Source organism: Ananas comosus, linkage group 5, assembly GCF_001540865.1.
Source record: "Ananas comosus cultivar F153 linkage group 5, ASM154086v1, whole genome shotgun sequence".
Classification (NCBI taxonomy): domain Eukaryota; kingdom Viridiplantae; phylum Streptophyta; class Magnoliopsida; order Poales; family Bromeliaceae; genus Ananas; species Ananas comosus.
Genome location: NC_033625.1, coordinates 177747 through 196979, shown reverse-complemented (window position 1 = coordinate 196979; position 19233 = coordinate 177747). Strand labels below are relative to the sequence as shown.

Genomic DNA, 19233 nt, shown 5'->3' with positions numbered 1-19233 from the left:
GCTTTCTGCGCAATCCTGTTGGAAAGCTGCAACCACCTTTTCAACGATTGTGTTTACGTACGGTATCTTCTTCTCAGAATGGGAGGAGTAGACGCAAACAATGACGGCGTAGCTAATGCTAGAGGCCTCTGGGCCGAAAGTACAGAAATCCCTGTTGAATCGTCGAGAAAACAACGCTTGATCGTTCTGGCTCCGACTTGGTGAGTAATCTGGACGGATAAAAATAACTATGTTTTCAACGGAAAGCCGCCCAATGTTACTGATCAGCAATTAGACCACATTGCTCTGAAGCCCCTTGTACGTACCCCCCCCTCTATTTCTCTTTCTGTCGTGACTTTGACCTTCCTTTTTCTTCTATTTTGCTTTTATTTTAATCTTCTCCTTTTACCGGCTCCTCGGAGACCTAAGCTGCTTCCAATCTGTATGCTCGGTTCATTTGACTTAATAAATGAAGCAGATAGCTTGCTATCTATTTCTCAAAAAAAAGAAAATTTTAATGGCAATTTCTAATATCTCAGCTTTAATTGTGCTACAACCCACCGGTACGCATGAAGGACTTCGAGATGATGAGGAACAGTTTTTGACCGAGCATTTTCTGTTTCCTCGTGTGTCAATTTAATTTTGTATTTGTTTCTTTTTGGCCTCGCGGAGCCAATGATTCACGAAGACCATTGGATTGGGTCTTAGTTAGATGGAGAGCTTGTTTGAAGTTGCAACTTCAGGAATATAGATACTTTTCCAACATGAAAAGAAAAAGTTTGGAGCAATATAAGAATTACTTTGAAAAGCTCGAATACAACTATATATATATATATACACACACACACACACACACACACACACACACACACACACACACACACACACACACACACACACACACACACACACACACACACACACACACACACACACACACACACACACACACACACACACACACACACACACACACACACACACACACACACACACACACACACACACACACACACACACACACACACACACACACACACACACACACACACACACACACACACACACACACACACACACACACACACACACACACACACACACACACACACACACACACACACACACACACACACACACACACACACACACACACACACACACACACACACACACACACACACACACACACACACACACACACACACACACACACACACACACACACACACACACACACACACACACACACACACACACACACACACACACACACACACACACACACACACACACACACACACACGCAAACAACCGGTGTTGGCATATAGCATCAAAGATAACATCATGTTGTTCATGTTGTTTGAGATGCAATACAATATAATGTAGTGGACGAAAAAACTCTTCTCAGTGGAGATGGAATCTATTACCCAGCTATGTATATAAAGTGAGAGAGGGACTTATGCCACAAGTGCTTTCTCTACATTGTAGACAACATGCTCTCATATATAAAGCTGTGACCACATACATATATTAACTGGATAAGACGGAGTATGCATGGCACGATCCTATGTATGTACGTGCCTACGTGGTATGAGAGTATTTTGATGTGAGGGTCCATTCGCTCCCTCCAATCTCTAATCACCCGAAAGAGATAAGTGGGACCTTTAATTGGGACCTACACCACTTTTACTGCGCTATGGTTTTGATATAATACTACTTCGAGAAAATGATATCATGCAAATTGTGTAGCCGTATTAAGGGGAGAAAAAAAAACAAAAACAAAAGAGATTAATGATATTCTCAACATTAGTTTCGGTTAGAGGCAAGGTAAAAATAAATAAATTAATTAATTAACCTTCTGCTTTTCATACTTAAAATCTCATTTTAATTTCTTCTCCTCGATAAAATAGAAGGTTTAATTTTTCTTCACTGCTAGACACTTTCCAAAGGTCTAGTTTGGTGATACATTGGCTAAAAATATTATTTTAGTAATATAAAAAGGCTAAAAATTTTAAAGCGTGTTGATTTTTTTTTCTTTTGTATTATAAAACTATGTTTGCAACGGCTGCCGCAGAAATCACGCTTTTAATTACAATTTTAAAATATTTGAGGATGAAAGATTATAAATACTTTTGATTTGTTTAATATATTTGTTCTTGTTTTGTAGTATAAATCATGGGCTTTTTTTGCATTTAGCCCCCTGAAGAATTTTTATTTTAAAAGTAGCCCTAGCAAAATTTAATTTGCAAAAATGGCCCTACTCCTGCCACGCAAGCGCCACGTCAGCGCCACGCGGGCGGGGCTGGGGGCGGTAGTTAAGTTAAACACGGTGAATCATTCACCGTGTTTAGACACGGTGAATGATTCACCGTGTTTAATACTTATTTTTTTGTAGAGGAATAGGAAGTTAGGGATGTTAATGGGGTATGGATATTCAAAATATTATTCGAACCTAAACCCGAATAAATTATTTTATATACATAATTTATTTTTATATATTTATACAATATATAAAATATCCAATAATTTTTATTTCTTAGATCTTCATCCAATCCAACGGTATAAAATATCTAATAATTTTAAAAATCTATACCATTGGATTGATGAAGATCTAAGAAATAAAAATTATTAGATATTTTATATATTGTATAAATAAATAAAAATAAGTTATGTATATATATAATTTATTCGGGTTTAGGTTCGAATAATATTTTGGATATCCATACCCCATTAACATCCCTAACTCCCTATTCTTCTAGAAAAAAATACGTACTAAACACGGTGAACCATTCACCGTGTTTGAACACGGTGAATGGTTCACCGTGTTTAACTTAATACACTGGCCCATGCCCAGCCCGCGTGGCGCTGACGTGGCGCCTGCGTGGCAGGTGCAGGGCCATTTTTGCAAATTAAATTTTGATAGGGCTATTTTTAAAATAAAAATTTACTAGGGGGCTAAATGCAAAAAAACCCCATAAATCATTGTACTGCCAAAGAAAGCCTAAAAGGTAACGCAGCAGCAGGCCCACTCAGGGGCTTAGCAAAATAACATACACAAATAAAAGCGGGTTAGGCCCATTCTGTTACGGGTTAGGCCTGCACAAGGAGCAATAAAAGCGGGCGGATCTAACATCCAAAGTCAGCCCAATGATCTCCCTACCCTACCCTTGCTCTAAATTGTAAAACTATACATACACAAATATTCAGATCGATACTATTTTCAAGAGTAGCTATTAGGAGCACGGAGGCTTCCGTGCTCCTAAGCCGTTTTCGATGATGGAGCTTTTGAATCGACGATCGGCTCCGTTAGACTTGATCTAACGTATTTGAAGTATCTAAAAATAAACTTTGTGACTTTTCGATATTATTTACCTAATGATCTAAAGGGTTCAAAATCAACGGTTGAAAATAAAAATCTCAAAAAAAAGTTATGACATAGCGTTAAAATTTTCGATCAAACATATTGATCTTACTGTAAATAGTATAAAGAATTTTCTATCAAAATTTTATCTGATTTGAATACTTCTACACCGTTAAACTTGCAAACGGTATACATCAACCATTAAAAATTATTGATTTTGAACCCTTTCGATCGCTAGGAAAATGATACCGAAAAATCAAAAAAAATATTTTCTAGATAGTTCAAATACGCTAGATCAAATTTAACGGAGCCGATCGCCGATTCGGAAGCTCCATCGTTGAAACGACTTAGGAGCACGGAGGCCTCCGTGCTCCTAAGAGCACACAAGATCTACTCCTATTTTCAAATATCCGTTAGTTTAGCAATAACGATCGGCACACTCCAAGGAAGAGAAAAAAAAAAAAAAAAAAAAAAACTGTAGCTAAAAAGAAAAGCAAGAATTTCTATTTTGATGTAAATGATCTCCTCGCAAGCAGAGGTTGGTTTGGGATTAAATAAATACTTTAATATAACGCTTCTCCTAACAGCGTTATTGAGCAAAACTTTAATCAGAACATGGAGTTGAGAAACTTCTCCTCCTATTCTAAAGCGAATTAATCGTTATGAAGGACTTTATTTAGTCAACAGAAAACATTAGTCCAGGTCTGCTTTAATTAATCACATTTGTAACGCCTGATGGATCGACATCTTTCTAAATGGATTTTTCTTTTTTTTAAAAAAAAGTTGCTAACGAGTTGATAGCCATACAATCCATGATAAATAAAGCTAATAATTAAAGCAAAACATACCTTCATTAGTAGTTTTCTCGAATTGATCCACACGTATCATTTGGAAATTAGATGAATATATTCTAACTTCCTGACAACTTGTTAATTTATTGCCCGGAATATATATGCTCCAAGTAGTTAATGCAGGGCACATGGCAATTAATTGCTTGTTAGTCGGTCGCTTAGAGAATATAATTAACACCACCATTATCGTCATCATGGCCACTAAAACGCAATCCAAAGAGATAAGTAAGGAATCATCATTTTTCAAAACAAAAAAAAAAATTAAGATGATTCTCGATCTCTCCTACAGTTTAAAGCATTCTTATTTCATGATCGTGTTATTCGAAAAATTGTACTTAATTATTTTATATTTTTTCTTTTATTTTATACAAGAGTACTATATTCTTGATATTGTTATAAAACCATATATATAGTAATAAAGTACAAAATTATAAGAAGATAGAATGCCATATTGTGCAACCAAATAATTTACAAAAATATGTATCACTTTACTATTTTGGCTAATGATGAGCTCTTCTGGCTAGTAAAATAAAAATAAAACAACTATATAAATATATAGTTAAGTGCAACTTTAAAACTATAAATCAAGTGGCAAAATTAAAATGCGTTAAATCATAATAGGGTGAATTGAAGCTTATCGTAAATTTTCTATTAAACTATTCGTCTATGCACTACACGTACCAACAGGAGAAAAATCATATTAAGAATAATATAGAGAAATTCATAAGATAAGATGATATAAAGACAATGAAATTGAACCCACGTTGTAACACCTCTTGGCACCGCGAGGCTTATTATGATATTATATTATCCAAAAAAATAATCTAAGCATGCGCTTAGGAGCAAAAGAAAGGGCACGATTACGTTACTGCTGTGTAAAGCTGGATGAGCACGAATGCTAAGCATGCATGATGAGAACATCTATGGCACGCACTACAACACCTGCACTAGTTTTAGTTCCTAGCTTCGTCATGGAGGCGGCTAATTAATTCCTCACTATTCGCGAGTCCACGTGATAAACGATCGAAAAGCTAGCCATTATATATCTTGCACGCAAAATGTTTTCGTGAAAGCCCGAGATAATCCAAAGATATATGCGGTTGGATTGTGCATGGGATAAGGTTGCTCGAGTACTTATACAAAGAGAAAAGGAGTATACTCATAAGCAATCTATTTGATGAGTAAAACTTAGTGCAAACTTTAGGCGTGAGAGAGACTAGCTACATAAATATAAGGGCACGGTATATATATATATATAACTTACTAAATTATCTATAAATTAGCACTACTAGCTAGCTAGCCTTCAAACAATAAGCACATATATATACATATATATATATATATATATATATATATATAGGAATCGAAGCATAGGATCGATTGATTCACTCTCTCGCTTGAGGAGTACTCTAACCATGAGGCTTTTCGCAATCATGCTAGCTTTACTAAGCTTACAGTGGTTCGAAGGAAGAGTCCTAGTCTCCGCAGATGTCGCGACCGCAACCTCCTATGGCCCACCGTACACTCGTAAGTATTTAATGCATGTGGTGCATTTTGTTAGATGTATAAATAAATATATCTCTCTCAAAGTTTTCTTAGGCTGAATTTCTAATTATAATTAATGTGTTTTAATTTATCTTCTTTATTTTTTTCCAACTTTTTGGTTATATATTTCATTTACTCATTTATTTTCCGTCGGGGTTCAGCTACGAAATGCAACGGGAATAGGGAAGACCAGTTTCCCCCAAACAACATGTTTGCGGCTGTGTGCGACGGGCTTTGGAACAATGGGGCAGCGTGCGGGAGGAAATACATGGTGCGGTGCCTGAGCGGCAGCAACAGGCCGTGTAAGGAAGGAGTTAGTATAGTGGTGGAGGTGGTGGATAAATGCTCTCAAAATCCATGCCCTGCTAACCTCCTCCTCTCCGGAGATGCCTTCGACGCAATCTCGCAATCCACCAGCGGAAAGATCAACGTCGAATACATCCAGTACGTGCACAACTCTTACCAAATAATCATCATTCTCAACTCTTTTTTACCCGCGCGTTAATTAAAGGGCAACAAAAACATGTCTCTTTTAATTTCTTTTCCGTGGCATAGTTCCTAATTAATCTCTTGCTCATATTTGTGCAGGATTTGAACGGGCCAAGCCATTTTATTAATAAGTACGTATACATGGTGCATCAGCAAAGGAATTTAATTACGACAAAATTATACGTGCAAATGATATCTGGGCAATAGCAGCAGAGGAAATATTTAATTTCCCCCTGGACTGATGTGCAATATAAGTACTGCAATTAAGAGCTAGTCCCGTACTCTGCGTTGCCGGATAAATAATATTCCGATGAAGTTGTTTAATTAAGATCGAGCAAAGGAATAAAGTGCACACCAGCACATGAGGAAATATATAATATTGTACGGCAGAGCTAAAATCATTACTGCATATGTACGAAATAATGAGCGGGGGCTATATATCCTAAGGACAAATGTAAATATTTTTAGTGGACAATTAATGTTTTAGTGGTGTGATATGTATGAATATGCATACTATTTCTACAATATTTTAATGGTGTTTGTACTGTCCGTCGAAACTAATCTCTTTTATATAGCTCTTTCAAAAAAATCATGATTTGTTCCACTGACTAGTCAACTATGAACTTGAATCTAACTGTGCTTGTAATTTGTCATGCGCCGGCAGATATACTAGCATAAACAATTAACCTTTTAATTAAAATAGGCCAACGAGATGGCCAGGAATATATATTTGTTTAGACATCTTACGGTGTTATATAATTGCGTATATATATTCACAACTAAATATCGTGCAATTAGCATAACATCTTAAGATCAGTGCGAAGAACAAGAAATTAAAGAGCTTGGGAATTAATATTAAAAACTTTGTTCACCCGTGTATCTGATATTCCGGTTGGAGGAGATTCGCAAAAGATTTGGTGCGCTCTACGTTGGATCCAAATAAGAAAAACTAGATCATGAGTCCAATTAAAAGAAAGATAGAGAAGTGTCCAAAAAAAATTCCTTAATTAGTGGATCACACTGTATACTAAACCCATGGGACTCATCCACATAAAATCCAATGTGAAGCTTTTTGTGTCGTTAGTAGGAGTCTTATGTAAGCTTCTGCATTCGATGACAAAGCCAGCTTATTCCTTTTACGATAGAATGTTAGATACTCATTGTTCTATCTCAATAAAGCAGTTTAATTTATAAACTGCACTTAAATACGCACATCATTACAGCTAGAAAATTTCTAATAACACACTAACATTTTCGTACAGAATGATTCTTCAAACTCTTATTTCAAAGGCAACTGAAACAAGCAAGCAAATCATTTTATAGCGATAGACTGAATCTGTCGTTTTATAGAAAAAAACTGAGATTTGTTTATGATCGGGATGAAATTGCAGCATGAGTGAAAGTTCGAAGAACAAAAGGTAATTATTTCACGGGCATAATACATGGAATAGTGTTTGGGATCATACGCACGTACATCTTTACGTACCCTCATTTTTTGGTGACCAAATTTAAAAGTGCTCGATCTCCCCTGCATTAGCAGGCCTAGTGGGAGCTCCGTAGAGCCGTGTGCGTATGAAATTCTCTGCTACTGCTAAGAGCAGCGCCTGATGAAGGAGCTTGATCACTAGATAATAATAAAAGGAATTGAAAAGCCGCTTTTGCGAAAGTGATTTTTTTTTTATATATATATTTTCAGCTACAAGAAACAGAGGATTTCAGTATCTGGGAATGAGAAACGCTGAGGGAGAGAGAGAGAAATATTTATCTGGAGTTGATATGGGTGGTTGAGAAATGTGCTTGACCGCACATATAAATGGTCGGTCATACATATCTTGATTAATTATTGAAGATTGAAGATTAAAGATTATGACGGGCGCCGCCATTCGGCGTGCACTCGGGAGGGGATGCCAACGATGTTCGGAGTATAAATTAGAGTCTACGCACTCTAAGGAAAGCATGAGCACCTATAGTTGAGCAGATGGAAAGAAGTCTACTAACACTAGCAGCAACACTTGTTACTCTATTCTACAAGACCATTTGTGTAGGCAGAGTCGTCGCGGATGTAGGAACTGCTACTTCATACGACCCTCCGTATCTTCGTAAGTCGTTTCTTTTCTTCTTTATTGTTTTTCACCTCCTATCAATTTTTTCTGAATCTTTGATGTTGGCTACTAAGGAACTGATTCTCTAGGTTTTTGAAAGTGTGTGTGTGTGTGTGTGTGTGTGTGTGTGTGTAGGGTAATGCCTGCCTAATACGGCGAAACTGATTCATAAACTCAAAAGAGAGGTGATGCCAAATGGCCTACACAATTTCGACGTAAAAGAGGAACAAAGATAATCCGAAATTCAGTATATAGTTGTCCCCCATCAACAAAAAGAACATCCAGGAAATACAAACTTCAAAGCACTACATGTTGAGATGATGTAATTTGAGTAATAATGATCATCTATGGCTCGAAACGTAGTTTGTTTAAAAGGCTCGGACGTGTTTGTGTGATTCCTTTGTGCAGCAACAAGATGCCCGGGATACGACCAGGATCAACTGCCGGGAAGCGGCCTATTCGTGGCTGCAGGTCACGGGATATGGGACAACGGCGCAGCGTGTGGGAGAAAGTATCAGCTCCGTTGCCTGAGTGGCCTCAGGCGGCCGTGCAAGGACGGTTCGATCGTAGTCGAAGTCGTCGACCTCTGCAGGACGAATTCATGCACCTCGACTCTCGTCTTGTCCGACGAGGCTTTCAGTGCACTCTCCAAGATACCCAACACCAAGATCAACATAGAATATCGACAGTAACATATATATCCATGCTTCCTTCTTAATTGATCACTTGTCATGAAATTAGAAACATCTTTTTTTCCTTCAAACTTAAGCCGTGCATTGATGATCAGATTCTTATATAATATTCTCAATCTGACTTGGTTCAATTGGCTTCTCAGGTTATGAAGCTAGCGGAGGGAGTTTACATGAAATTAATGCAGATCAATCACGATGAATAGACGCACTCCCTGTAAAAAAGTTAAAGTTACCAAAGTATATAGCGTCGTTTAAAATTGTAACTCTTTACCGACAAGAAAAGGGAAAAATGATATCACGAAAGAAACGTTCCAGCTGTACACTACAAATATATATATATATATATATATATATATATATATATATATATATATATATATATATATGAGTGAGGCTACTATGCTATCGGAAGCACGGAGCCTTCCATGCTTCCAGCTCGTTTTCGATGTTGCGACTTTCGAACCGTCGATCGGCTCCGTTAAACTTGATCTAGAGTATTTGAGTACCTAGAAAATAAATTTTATTTATTTTCGATATCATTTACCTAGTATCGAATAGGTTCAAAATCAACAAATTCAATGGCCGTAGTGTGCCGTTTGCAAGTTTAACGGTGTAGAAATATTCAAATCACGTGAAATTTTAATAGAAAATCTTTATACTATATAAACAAGATCAATATCTTTGATTTAAAATATTAATGTCATATTATTACATTTGTAAGATTTTTATTTCAGTCGTTGATTGAGCCCCTTCGTTCACTAGGCAAATGATATCATAAAATCATAAAATTTATTTTCTAGGTACTTCAAATACTCTAGATCAAGTTAACGGAGCCGATCGACGATTCGAAAGTCGCAACATCCAAACGAGCTGGAAGCATGGAAGGCTCCTGCTTCCGATAGCATAGTAGCCTCACTCTATATATATACATGTACATATGATGGATTATTTCTTCTGTTTCTTTCAAATGCTTCATTGAGAATAGAGAATTAATTAAGCGAAGAAGATAATTTAATTTAAGATAGCTAGTTCTTCGAGCAGCCAGCAGAATCGGCAACTCGAGGGCACACACTCCAGCTTCAAGTGTCTGTGGTCGTGACGACAACGTCAATATTTCTGCATATATAAAAGAATCTTTAGAAGAATTTTAATTTTCAATAATTTTCAAAATAAATTTACTAAAGTCAAGTAAAGTTTAGGTAGTAAAAAATATTTAAATAGATGACATGCAAGAGAAATTAAATATTTTAACAAAAGCTTTGCATTAGAAATTAAATATTGTAATAATAATCTTTAAATCCTCTTACTTAATTATGTCCTTAAAAAAAAAAAAAAAAAAAAAAAAAAAAAAAAAAGCAAGACGCATAATAATGCATCTCTGGTGTGACTTTTAGACTGTGGGTGCATGCGACGGTGTAATGAGATGGTCCACCCCACTCGGTTGACCTCTGTTACATGACAAGAGTCGTGCTGCGCCCGTGACCCCGTTACAATGTCAATATACATGCATAATCTTAAACTCTTTTTTATATGATTATGCTGTAGCAATCTTAATTTACTTGTTTGTGCGGTGCCACTCATCACAAAGTTATCAGATGTTTAATAATTAGCTCCCAGCCTTTTGCCCAGTTCGCGGCTAGCCGCCAACATCGTCCTTTCACACCGACTCAAGAATCGGATCCTCTACAACCCCTTCCGTAGCGAAGAGGGTGGTTTCTCGACGATAGATAGATAGATAGATAGATAGATTAATGCCACATTATTAATTTTATATTCGGGAATTTATAAGGCCTTAATTAGTACTAGTATATATATATTGTATTGTATTATTATGTATTATTACTATTCCGGCCATACCGGTAACCACAGCGTTCCCCACTGAATGATGACGCGTAATACCTCATAATATTCCTCCGCTTCTTTCATTCAGAGGCGGTGCGCTGACCATTGGACTTTGGCTCTGCAGAGTACAGATTCCGCACTCACCGTCGCTCGACCCGTGAGGACAAAAGGGAGGAGGCGCATGGGGAGCTGCGATGCGAGGGGCCCGTCGCAGCAGCAGTAGAGCCGGGTCGGGGCGAGCGGCGGAATAGCAGCAGCAGCAGCAGCAGCAGCAGCAGTATTAGTAGTAGCGACTGCGGATCCCGAGGCGATTCCCGGTGGTGAAGATAACCGCCCCGTCTCCTGTTTGTTCTCCCCCGTAATCCCCCCCACCCCTCCCCAATCTCCATCATGGAGATCACGAAGCCGCCGCCGCCGCCGCCGCCGACGACGACGACGACGACGACGACGCAGCTGCAGCAGCAGCAGCGCAAGTGGGTGGTGCCGTTGCTGGCGCTGGTGCTCTTCTCGTCCCTGCTCATCTCGATCTCCCTCTTCTCCTCCTCCCGCGTCCTCCTCCTCTCCTTCTCCCCCATCCGCTCCCTCGCCGGGGACGACCCCCTCTTCGTCGAGCCCAAGCTCCGCCTCCTCCCCTCGCCGCCGGCCCCCTCCTCCGCCGTGCCCCGCCTCGCCTACCTCATCTCCGGCTCCGCCGGCGACGGCGTCAGCCTCAGGCGCACGCTCCGGGCCCTCTACCACCCGGCCAACCGCTACGTCCTCCACCTCGACCTGGAGGCGCCCGCGCCGGAGCGCCTCGAGCTCGCCGCCGCCGTGCGCGCCGATCCCGCCTACGCCCGCTTCGGGAACGTGCGGATCGTGACGCGCGCCAACCTCGTCACCTACCGGGGCCCCACCATGGTGGCCAACACGCTCCACGCCGCCGCCATCCTCCTCAAGGAGGGCGGCGACTGGGACTGGTTCATCAACCTCAGCGCCTCCGATTACCCGCTCGTCACGCAGGACGGTACAGATCTAGCATTTTTATCGCGATCGCTTCCTCCCACCTACCTTCCTTCCTTTTTTATGAGCGCGCTAGGGTTTCCCGATTCGCCAGTTTCACTTGCGCTATTTTGGGAATTTGAATTGGGATTTGGAATTGGATAGATTTCCTTCTCCGGACCTGCCCAATATAATCCATATTCGTCTAGCCGACTTGATTATTGTATTCCCTCTTACTATTATCATTATTTTTTTCTCCCTACCGGTTCCCAGTTGCTGCTATCTGGGGAAGTGCTTTCCCTGAGATCATATCATTTCTGCTATAATCTTAATTATTATTTGCTACCTGGTGTCTTTCCATGCCCTAAATGGGTTTCTGAATTAGTCGCTAGTTCCATATCTATTTCTCCCTTCCTATTTGGATTCCGTGCCCTCTTCCTCAACTTGCTCGACATAAAAATGTGCATTTGTGTGAAATTTTAATGCCTTAGAGGTGGTCCCATCTCAATATCTTGTGACAATTTTCTATCAATTTGTTTGAATCTTTATAGCCTCAGCTTCCCCCCCCCCCCTTCTCTCTCTCTCTCTCTCTCTCTCTCTCTCTCTCTCTTTCCTGGTTCTTAGAAACTGATGCTGTCGCATGAGTTCTATCTTTCATCAATTAACTAAGTTTGCGTGTATGTACAAGATGCTCACGTTACCCTTTAATTTCCTGCCAGATCTGCTATACGTGCTCTCGAGCTTGCCGAGACACCTGAATTTTATTGAGCATACAAGTGACATTGGATGGAAGGAGTATGTTAATTTTTCTTCTCTGTTTTTTTTTTTTTTTTCCTGCAGCAAATTAAATTTTTACTCTCCTTCCAACACGAGTACTTCTTTTTGACATAAGGACCTCACAAAGTTGTGTAATTTCTTTGTAGATATCAGAGGGCAAAGCCTGTGATCATAGACCCCGGTCTGTATAGCTTGCAGAAGTCGGATGTCTTCTGGATTACCGAGAAAAGGAGTGTGCCCACTGCATTTAAGCTCTTCACAGGTAATTGTTTGCTCTCCTAGCTGACTTATATATATTTACTGGGATGGTATCTCAATCTCTATGAGAATTCTCAGATATGCGAAGCTTCAGTTGAATGATAAGACGGCAATCTATCTTTGCTTAACAATTTGTAGGCAACAGTTCGGAATTCCGGATCCTTATTTATTATTTTCTATTAGAAGACATTTTCATAGTAAAAGAGGGCGTGAGAAATATGTTGGGCAGTGATTTAATAACTGCAGGATGTATCAGCTCTTATCCGTTGATATGATTATATCTTCATTTGCAAAATTATGAATGGCAACATTTTCAGATTTTTTGGAAGTACTAATATATTTATCAACGGAGAACTGTCGTTGTGCCTTCTTCGTAATTAATATGAGAACGTTATACATCTTCAAGAGCTACACAGGACTAAAGAGTACATAACGTGTCGGCATATAATTGTGGGTTGTTTGTAGCGTACATAATTATTTCTTGGTGTTTTTGGCCTCATTTGCTAAGAATTTTGTGGAAAACAATAATAGATGATTCTTATTGTGTAATGACTTCAGCATTTCAAATTTATGACATTGCAGCTGGATGCTTTTGCTTCCATCTGAAGGTGTCAACAAAAAGTGCTATTTATTTAAGTATCATCCATCATTATGCCTATAATAATAGTGGTTGGCATATGATAATCTACTGGCACTTATTGATATCTGCTAAGCCAACTATCGGTTGTTAGAAAAACTATATGATTGGTAAGAGGTGGTTGGTATTAGGTCCGGATCGATGTGGCGCCATGTCTCTTAATAAGTTCTACCATGAGCCTAGGAAGTTATAAATATCTGCTATAGATTGCAGAAGGTGTAGTTGAAATAATATGTCTTCTTATACGCATGCACAGAAAGCTTTGTTATTTGCTGATTGAATGCTCTGGTCTTTTAAAAAAAGCATACGTCAAAAGCTAAGTATTGATAATTTGAAAAGACTGAGATTGTGTTTTGTTGCTGTCAGTTACTTAGGGTTCATCTTCCTGGAGATTTCAAGCTACCAAGCGGCAATATCTTAAGGATTGATGATGCTAGGTAACATCATGCTATTTGTGAAATCAATTGAAACAAATCGTACCATACAAAATGAACTGATGGTCTGAGAAGTAATCACGCCTCATTTTAATGCAGATATAAATCCTTTAACATTAGAAAATGAAGAGTAGCATATTAGGTTTTTTAAATGTTTTGTCCTACTCCTACCTACTATTTCGTAGTTCCTCTCTTGTCATGTATACTGGCTGCTGAATTTTCTAGGTCATCTTCTCATCCTTTAGTTTGTTCTTGTGACCATTGATTTTAGCCTAATGTTGTAGGTAATTCTTCATTGAAAGCTACCTCCGGTAGCTTTTGAATAGCAGTTGAGATCTTGTTATTCATTGGTACCTACCTTATAGAATTAATAGACTGAAAGAAATGTGGGCAAGTTGATTGCACGGAAGAGAATTGTTGTGGTTTGAAGGCTCAATTTGAAAGATAAAATACAACGATTGAAACATATACTTTTAAGAGATTTTACCTGAGCATTCAAAATTTTAGGTCTTTAGACACGTCAAACCTTTTGATGTTTTTGATACAATACAAAATTCATACTTGACTGTTAAAATCCCAACGGCCTTTAAGCCCTTTCACATTTTTAAACTTTTGCTCTTGGGAGGGCATTTCACAGAATTTCTTGAACTGGATTGAAACTAGCAGGCATTACTAATAGTATCAAAAACACTTTGGGCATGCATCAAGGCAGTACATTTATGTCCTTGTGCCTGATTACTTATGGATTATGTTGATGGATTTCTCTGGAACAATTGAATGCTGGATGGTTTGATGGTCGGTTGTACTTTTAGTCCATTTTATATTGATTATAATGTTGAAAACTGATCAAGGTGTCGTTGCATATTTCATGTCCAAGGTAGAGAAAACCACTATTATTTTCCCTCCTTACAAAGGTGAGGCCAGAATTTTGTAACATTGATAGGGTTGGCACAACATAATTTGATTCGAGAAAAGGTTTCTTTTATCATCCTCTTGAAGTATAAATAATGTACGATTGCTTACTTGTACGCATCACGTGGACCAACATGTACTGGTCATGCTTAGTTTGTCTCAGAAGCTAGTTTTGGTAGCATTTGCAGCGCACATGAAAACAGATTACTTATATTGTTTCATATGTTCCACTTTCCAGGCTCTGCATGGATGATGCTTTCTCACCAGTTCATTGAGTTCTGCTTGTGGGGATGGGACAATCTCCCCCGAACTGTCCTCATGTACTATGCGAACTTCCTCTCTTCCCCTGAAGGGTACTTCCACACAGTCATCTGCAATGCTCCTGAGTTTCGGAACACCACAGTCAACCACGACCTCCATTTCATATCATGGGATAACCCACCAAAGCAGCATCCCCACTTCCTCACCCTCAGTGATTTCTCGAGTATGGTCGGCAGCAACGCCCCCTTTGCAAGGAAATTCGGCAGGGAAGACCCTGTTCTTGACAAAATTGATAAGGAGTTATTGGGCCGTGAGCCTGATGGGTTTGTTCCCGGTGGATGGTCTGATTTGTTAAAGATGAATAATAGCGACGGCCGTTACACTGTCAAAGCTGCATCGGAGCTTAGACCAGGGGAAGGTGCTGAGAGGCTTAAGCGACTTATTACAGGTTTGCTTTCGGAAGAAGGTTTTGATAACAAACATTGCATCTGAAAAAAAAATCGACAATAAAATATGAGGTCGGTATACAAAAATCTAAAGCTTTTAGCTGCTGGCTGGTAAAGAGATGCTCGAGATTGGTGGTTATACGCTGCGAAAGGATTGCCAACACGACAGGATGAGGGTATACATGCTACTAATGATTCATTAGATTGATGTTTAGATATTTATCTGTTAGGTTATTTACACGGCATATTCTTGGCCTTTTTGCCTTTCGGGTTGGCATGGATAGTTCTTCTTCTGTAACAACACGTCTTAATCTATGAACACGTAATATCGATCATATTGAAACAGAGTATTAGCAATTAGATTCATTTGAATTGAGAATCAAGTGATCTTAGTATTGTAAGCGTCTTAATTCTGACTTTCAGGTTAGAGTATGGTTTGGTCGGCATGTGTATTATTATAAATAAATAAGCATAACTGCCAGCCGAAAAGCACAAACTAGTGGTTGAAATACATGGTCTTCAAACGCCATGAGAAGTGTCCAAGATCTTTAGCTTTGCTCTGTTTCACCTTGTGTGATGGTTGAGTGCCCGTCAAAAGTTGTCATGCAGCATAGCTTTTCTGTATAATTTATGCTATTGGTTTCTGGTTATTCATGCAGTTATTTGCCTTTTCAAGACATAGAAATTGTTGGTTGGTTGGTTGCTTGCTTGCGACTCTGGCATTCGTGGTGGTTGAACCTACGGCAATGCTGTCCATTTCAACTGTCGTTTGAGCTAAAAAGCTGTAGGTGAAGACTTGCGCAGGTAAATTTAGCCTGAGAGACCCTTTGTATCAAATTTCAAAAGAAATCTCTTTATGATTATGCTCAGGATATCTGAGGTGAAGCAAAGTAACATAGTGCGGAAATCAGACTGGAGGCTACAAACAGATACTGATCTGTTGGTTTAGTAAATAATGATATCTTCAAGTGCATTATCGATTTGGTTTAGAGTTGAACCAGCTTCTTTCCCACATTGTCACCTCGAAAGAGCGCTATGAAGGCAGATGGAATGCTCTCGAGGCCATGGGAGATGTCTTCGATACTCTGCATTCTGCCGTGCCGGAGGTAATCAGAAGTAACGGAGATAAATTCATCGTGCACAGCAATGTGATCATAGGCTAGGAACCCTTGGACAGTAATCCTCTTGTAGATCACATCCAGCATGTCAGGCGCTGCTCGTCTTTCGGAGCTTGTGTACTCTGAGATCGCCCCGCAGACGGCAACTCTTCCGAAGGCGTTCATGTTGGCGACGGCTGCTTCTAACATCTCGCCGCCCACATTGTCAAAGTATATGTCTATCCCGCTCGGAAAGCACCTGTTTCCAGCAAGTACAAAGAAAGTTATGCTGCGGCGACATTGTCACTGCCTGAAGAAAGAGCACGGCTGCATGGAGACGGCCGAACAGACCTCTTGAGTGCAGAGTTGATATCACGCTCTTCTTTGTAGTTGAAAGCGTCGTCGAATCCCAGCTCGCCCTTAAGCAGGTCCACCTGCATGCACGTACGCCAGTGCTGCCAAAATATTAATTACCCCGGCCGCAAGTTACTTAAAAGTTCATGCGGGGAGAGGAACTGAACCTTTTTCTTGCTCCCTGCGCATCCTACGACATAACAACCAGAGAGCTTGGCGAACTGGCCGACGAGATGTCCGACGGATCCGCACGCTGCGGAGACGAAAACCGTCTCCCCCCTTCTCGGTTTGCATATCTGATAGAAACCGGCGTATGCCGTAAGCCCGCTACTCCCTGCTCAAAATGAGAGTGCACGGCAACGCGCGTACACGCACGCATGTTATCCATATATATGTATAATATCTATCTCCGAAGCATGCATATATAATACGTTTGTTGAAAACAGATGGTTTAGTTCCCTATTTTGCTCGAACAGGACTTTTTCCAAATCGAAACTTTCACGTGCGTACAGGAGCTAGCGTAAAAGCAAGCTTTAATTTAAACCACAATAGTTAATAGTTAATTAACCGAATATCTAAAGTACTGCATGCGGTTGCAAAAGAGGAGGAGGGGAGCTAGGGGGGAATGAAAATTGAGAAACGAAGAAGAAATGAAAAAAGCTGACCTAAAACTGAGACATGGTAAGAGAGCGGGAACTGGGAGGTGGGAATCTTTGTCAGCATGCTCCCGGGCCCGGCGACGGTGTAGTCTTCCCATCCCAGCAACTCCTCCTCCGCGTACCCGCAGGCTGCCACAACCCTCCCCACACCCATCGCGTCGATCCTCTTCAATCCACCCATCGATATATCACACGCATCGATCAGTACGTACGTTCGTAGTAATTAAGACGTACGTAGGCTTATATATATTTTTATATATATATTTTATATATATATATATATAGTATGTCATGTAAGATTTTTCTTCTTTTTTTTTTTTTTGGCCTTTTTGTTGTTTTCGTCACCTTTCCTAGGTCGATTCGTTGAGCGAAGTTTGCAGATTTGTGAGAGGGGCTGCGCTTCTTCATGCGGTTGATCTGGTAGGGATCGACGGACACGAAGAGATTCTTCACGATTACTTTCTTCGAGCCTTCCTGCGGCGCCAGCAGCAGCGGACCGCTTCTGAGCTCGAAATCGGACTCCGACGGGAACCCATCCACGTACTGCTTCAGCGTGAAGTACTTGTTCTCCACCTCCATTCTCACTTTCTCTCTTTCTTTTCTCTCTGCTTTAATCTATAATTAAGCTGCAATAGCCCAGTAATTAATTGCATATACATATGCGTATACATGTATATAATGCACAAGAAGAGCAACGTGAGCCAGGATTTCTTTATCTTCTTCTGTTTTTTTTTTAAAAATATTTTATTTATTTATTTATTTATTTATTTTGGTGGCGGGCGGATGAGACTATGTGAGGCGTTGGGTTTCCTAATTAAGCGTCGGACTAATGCGTCCTGCCCGAGGCTGTTTATTTGGCTTGGAAAATGATTTCGTTTCTTGTAAATGATGGTTATTTTACACGCTATGGACGTGTTAATAAACTTTTATAATAGCTTAAATTTTATAAATAATTAACTAAGATTATAACATAATACTAATAATATAGTGATATATTAATATGTAATGGTAATAATAATAATAATAATATTTATGAAACAGCAGCACTATCCTTTTTTTTTTCACTTAATCTGGGGAAATCAGAAATGTATGTGTATATAAACATTATTAATGGGATAGAGTTTGTATGACGCTGGGAGAATCTTTTATCTTTTATCTTTTTATATATTATTTTTTACCTCAAAGAATCTTGTGAAAGTGTGGGAGCTGTGTCCTCGGAGAGATGCCATCTTTGTTTGCATTCCCAGGTGAAGGAGATAGGGCACCAGTATCTGCCATAGTCTGTCGTGGATTGAATGCCTTCGCATTCAGAAACTAAAAACACTCTTCTTCAGAAATTAAAAAGATTTAAATCGTAGCCAAATACAGTGCATATACTTTGGTAGACGTACACCAATAAAAAATTATGACAATTTCAATTTCAGCTACCGAAACATAAAGCATTACTACCTGTACACCAAAAAATATACCTACTCCTTCAAAGACTCTTATTGGGCTCTTATATTGTCATTTTTTTAAAATACTGAAAATTTTAAAAATTTTCTCAACCTTAAAAC

The 19233-nt window shown here is 39.4% G+C and overlaps 4 protein-coding genes across 4 annotated transcripts; 3 read left to right on the top strand and 1 right to left on the bottom strand.

Moving 5' to 3' along the window:
• LOC109710860 (EG45-like domain containing protein) lies at positions 5526 to 6768 on the top strand. The gene is made up of 3 exons (XM_020233649.1): positions 5526 to 5721; positions 5901 to 6183; positions 6328 to 6768. The coding sequence occupies exons 1-3, from the start codon at positions 5610 to 5612 to the stop codon at positions 6332 to 6334; spliced, it is 402 nt and encodes a 133-aa protein (XP_020089238.1). The 5' UTR covers positions 5526 to 5609; the 3' UTR covers positions 6335 to 6768.
• Positions 8142 to 9331, top strand: LOC109711107 (EG45-like domain containing protein). Its single transcript, XM_020234010.1, has 3 exons — positions 8142 to 8327; positions 8739 to 9018; positions 9166 to 9331. The coding sequence occupies exons 1-3, from the start codon at positions 8207 to 8209 to the stop codon at positions 9170 to 9172; spliced, it is 408 nt and encodes a 135-aa protein (XP_020089599.1). The 5' UTR covers positions 8142 to 8206; the 3' UTR covers positions 9173 to 9331.
• Positions 11028 to 16096, top strand: LOC109710453 (beta-glucuronosyltransferase GlcAT14A-like). The gene is made up of 4 exons (XM_020233021.1): positions 11028 to 11867; positions 12562 to 12637; positions 12766 to 12881; positions 15099 to 16096. Exons 1-4 carry the CDS (start codon positions 11255 to 11257, stop codon positions 15611 to 15613), a joined length of 1320 nt encoding a protein of 439 aa, XP_020088610.1. The 5' UTR covers positions 11028 to 11254; the 3' UTR covers positions 15614 to 16096.
• On the bottom strand, positions 16398 to 18256 carry LOC109710454 (NADP-dependent alkenal double bond reductase P2-like). The gene is made up of 5 exons (XM_020233022.1): positions 18023 to 18256; positions 17684 to 17843; positions 17186 to 17352; positions 17016 to 17098; positions 16398 to 16923 (listed from the first exon to the last, which is right to left on the bottom strand). The coding sequence occupies exons 1-5, from the start codon at positions 18254 to 18256 to the stop codon at positions 16554 to 16556; spliced, it is 1014 nt and encodes a 337-aa protein (XP_020088611.1). The 3' UTR covers positions 16398 to 16553.

Excerpts from the sequence above, each read along its gene's own strand:
- LOC109710860 (XM_020233649.1), top strand. The coding sequence starts at position 5,610 with ATGAGGCTTTTCGCAATCATGCTAGCTTTACTAAGCTTACAGTGGTTC. Across the intron at positions 5,722-5,900 it reads CTATGGCCCACCGTACACTC|CTACGAAATGCAACGGGAAT; the intron begins GTAAGTATTTAA and ends GTCGGGGTTCAG.
- LOC109711107 (XM_020234010.1), top strand. The coding sequence starts at position 8,207 with ATGGAAAGAAGTCTACTAACACTAGCAGCAACACTTGTTACTCTATTC. Across the intron at positions 8,328-8,738 it reads ATACGACCCTCCGTATCTTC|CAACAAGATGCCCGGGATAC; the intron begins GTAAGTCGTTTC and ends TCCTTTGTGCAG.
- LOC109710453 (XM_020233021.1), top strand. The coding sequence starts at position 11,255 with ATGGAGATCACGAAGCCGCCGCCGCCGCCGCCGCCGACGACGACGACG. Across the intron at positions 11,868-12,561 it reads CCCGCTCGTCACGCAGGACG|ATCTGCTATACGTGCTCTCG; the intron begins GTACAGATCTAG and ends ATTTCCTGCCAG. Across the intron at positions 12,882-15,098 it reads TGCATTTAAGCTCTTCACAG|GCTCTGCATGGATGATGCTT; the intron begins GTAATTGTTTGC and ends TCCACTTTCCAG.
- LOC109710454 (XM_020233022.1), bottom strand. The coding sequence starts at position 18,256 with ATGGAGGTGGAGAACAAGTACTTCACGCTGAAGCAGTACGTGGATGGG. Across the intron at positions 17,844-18,022 it reads AACGAATCGACCTAGGAAAG|AGGATCGACGCGATGGGTGT; the intron begins GTGACGAAAACA and ends GGTGGATTGAAG. Across the intron at positions 17,353-17,683 it reads TTACCATGTCTCAGTTTTAG|GGAGTAGCGGGCTTACGGCA; the intron begins GTCAGCTTTTTT and ends CATTTTGAGCAG.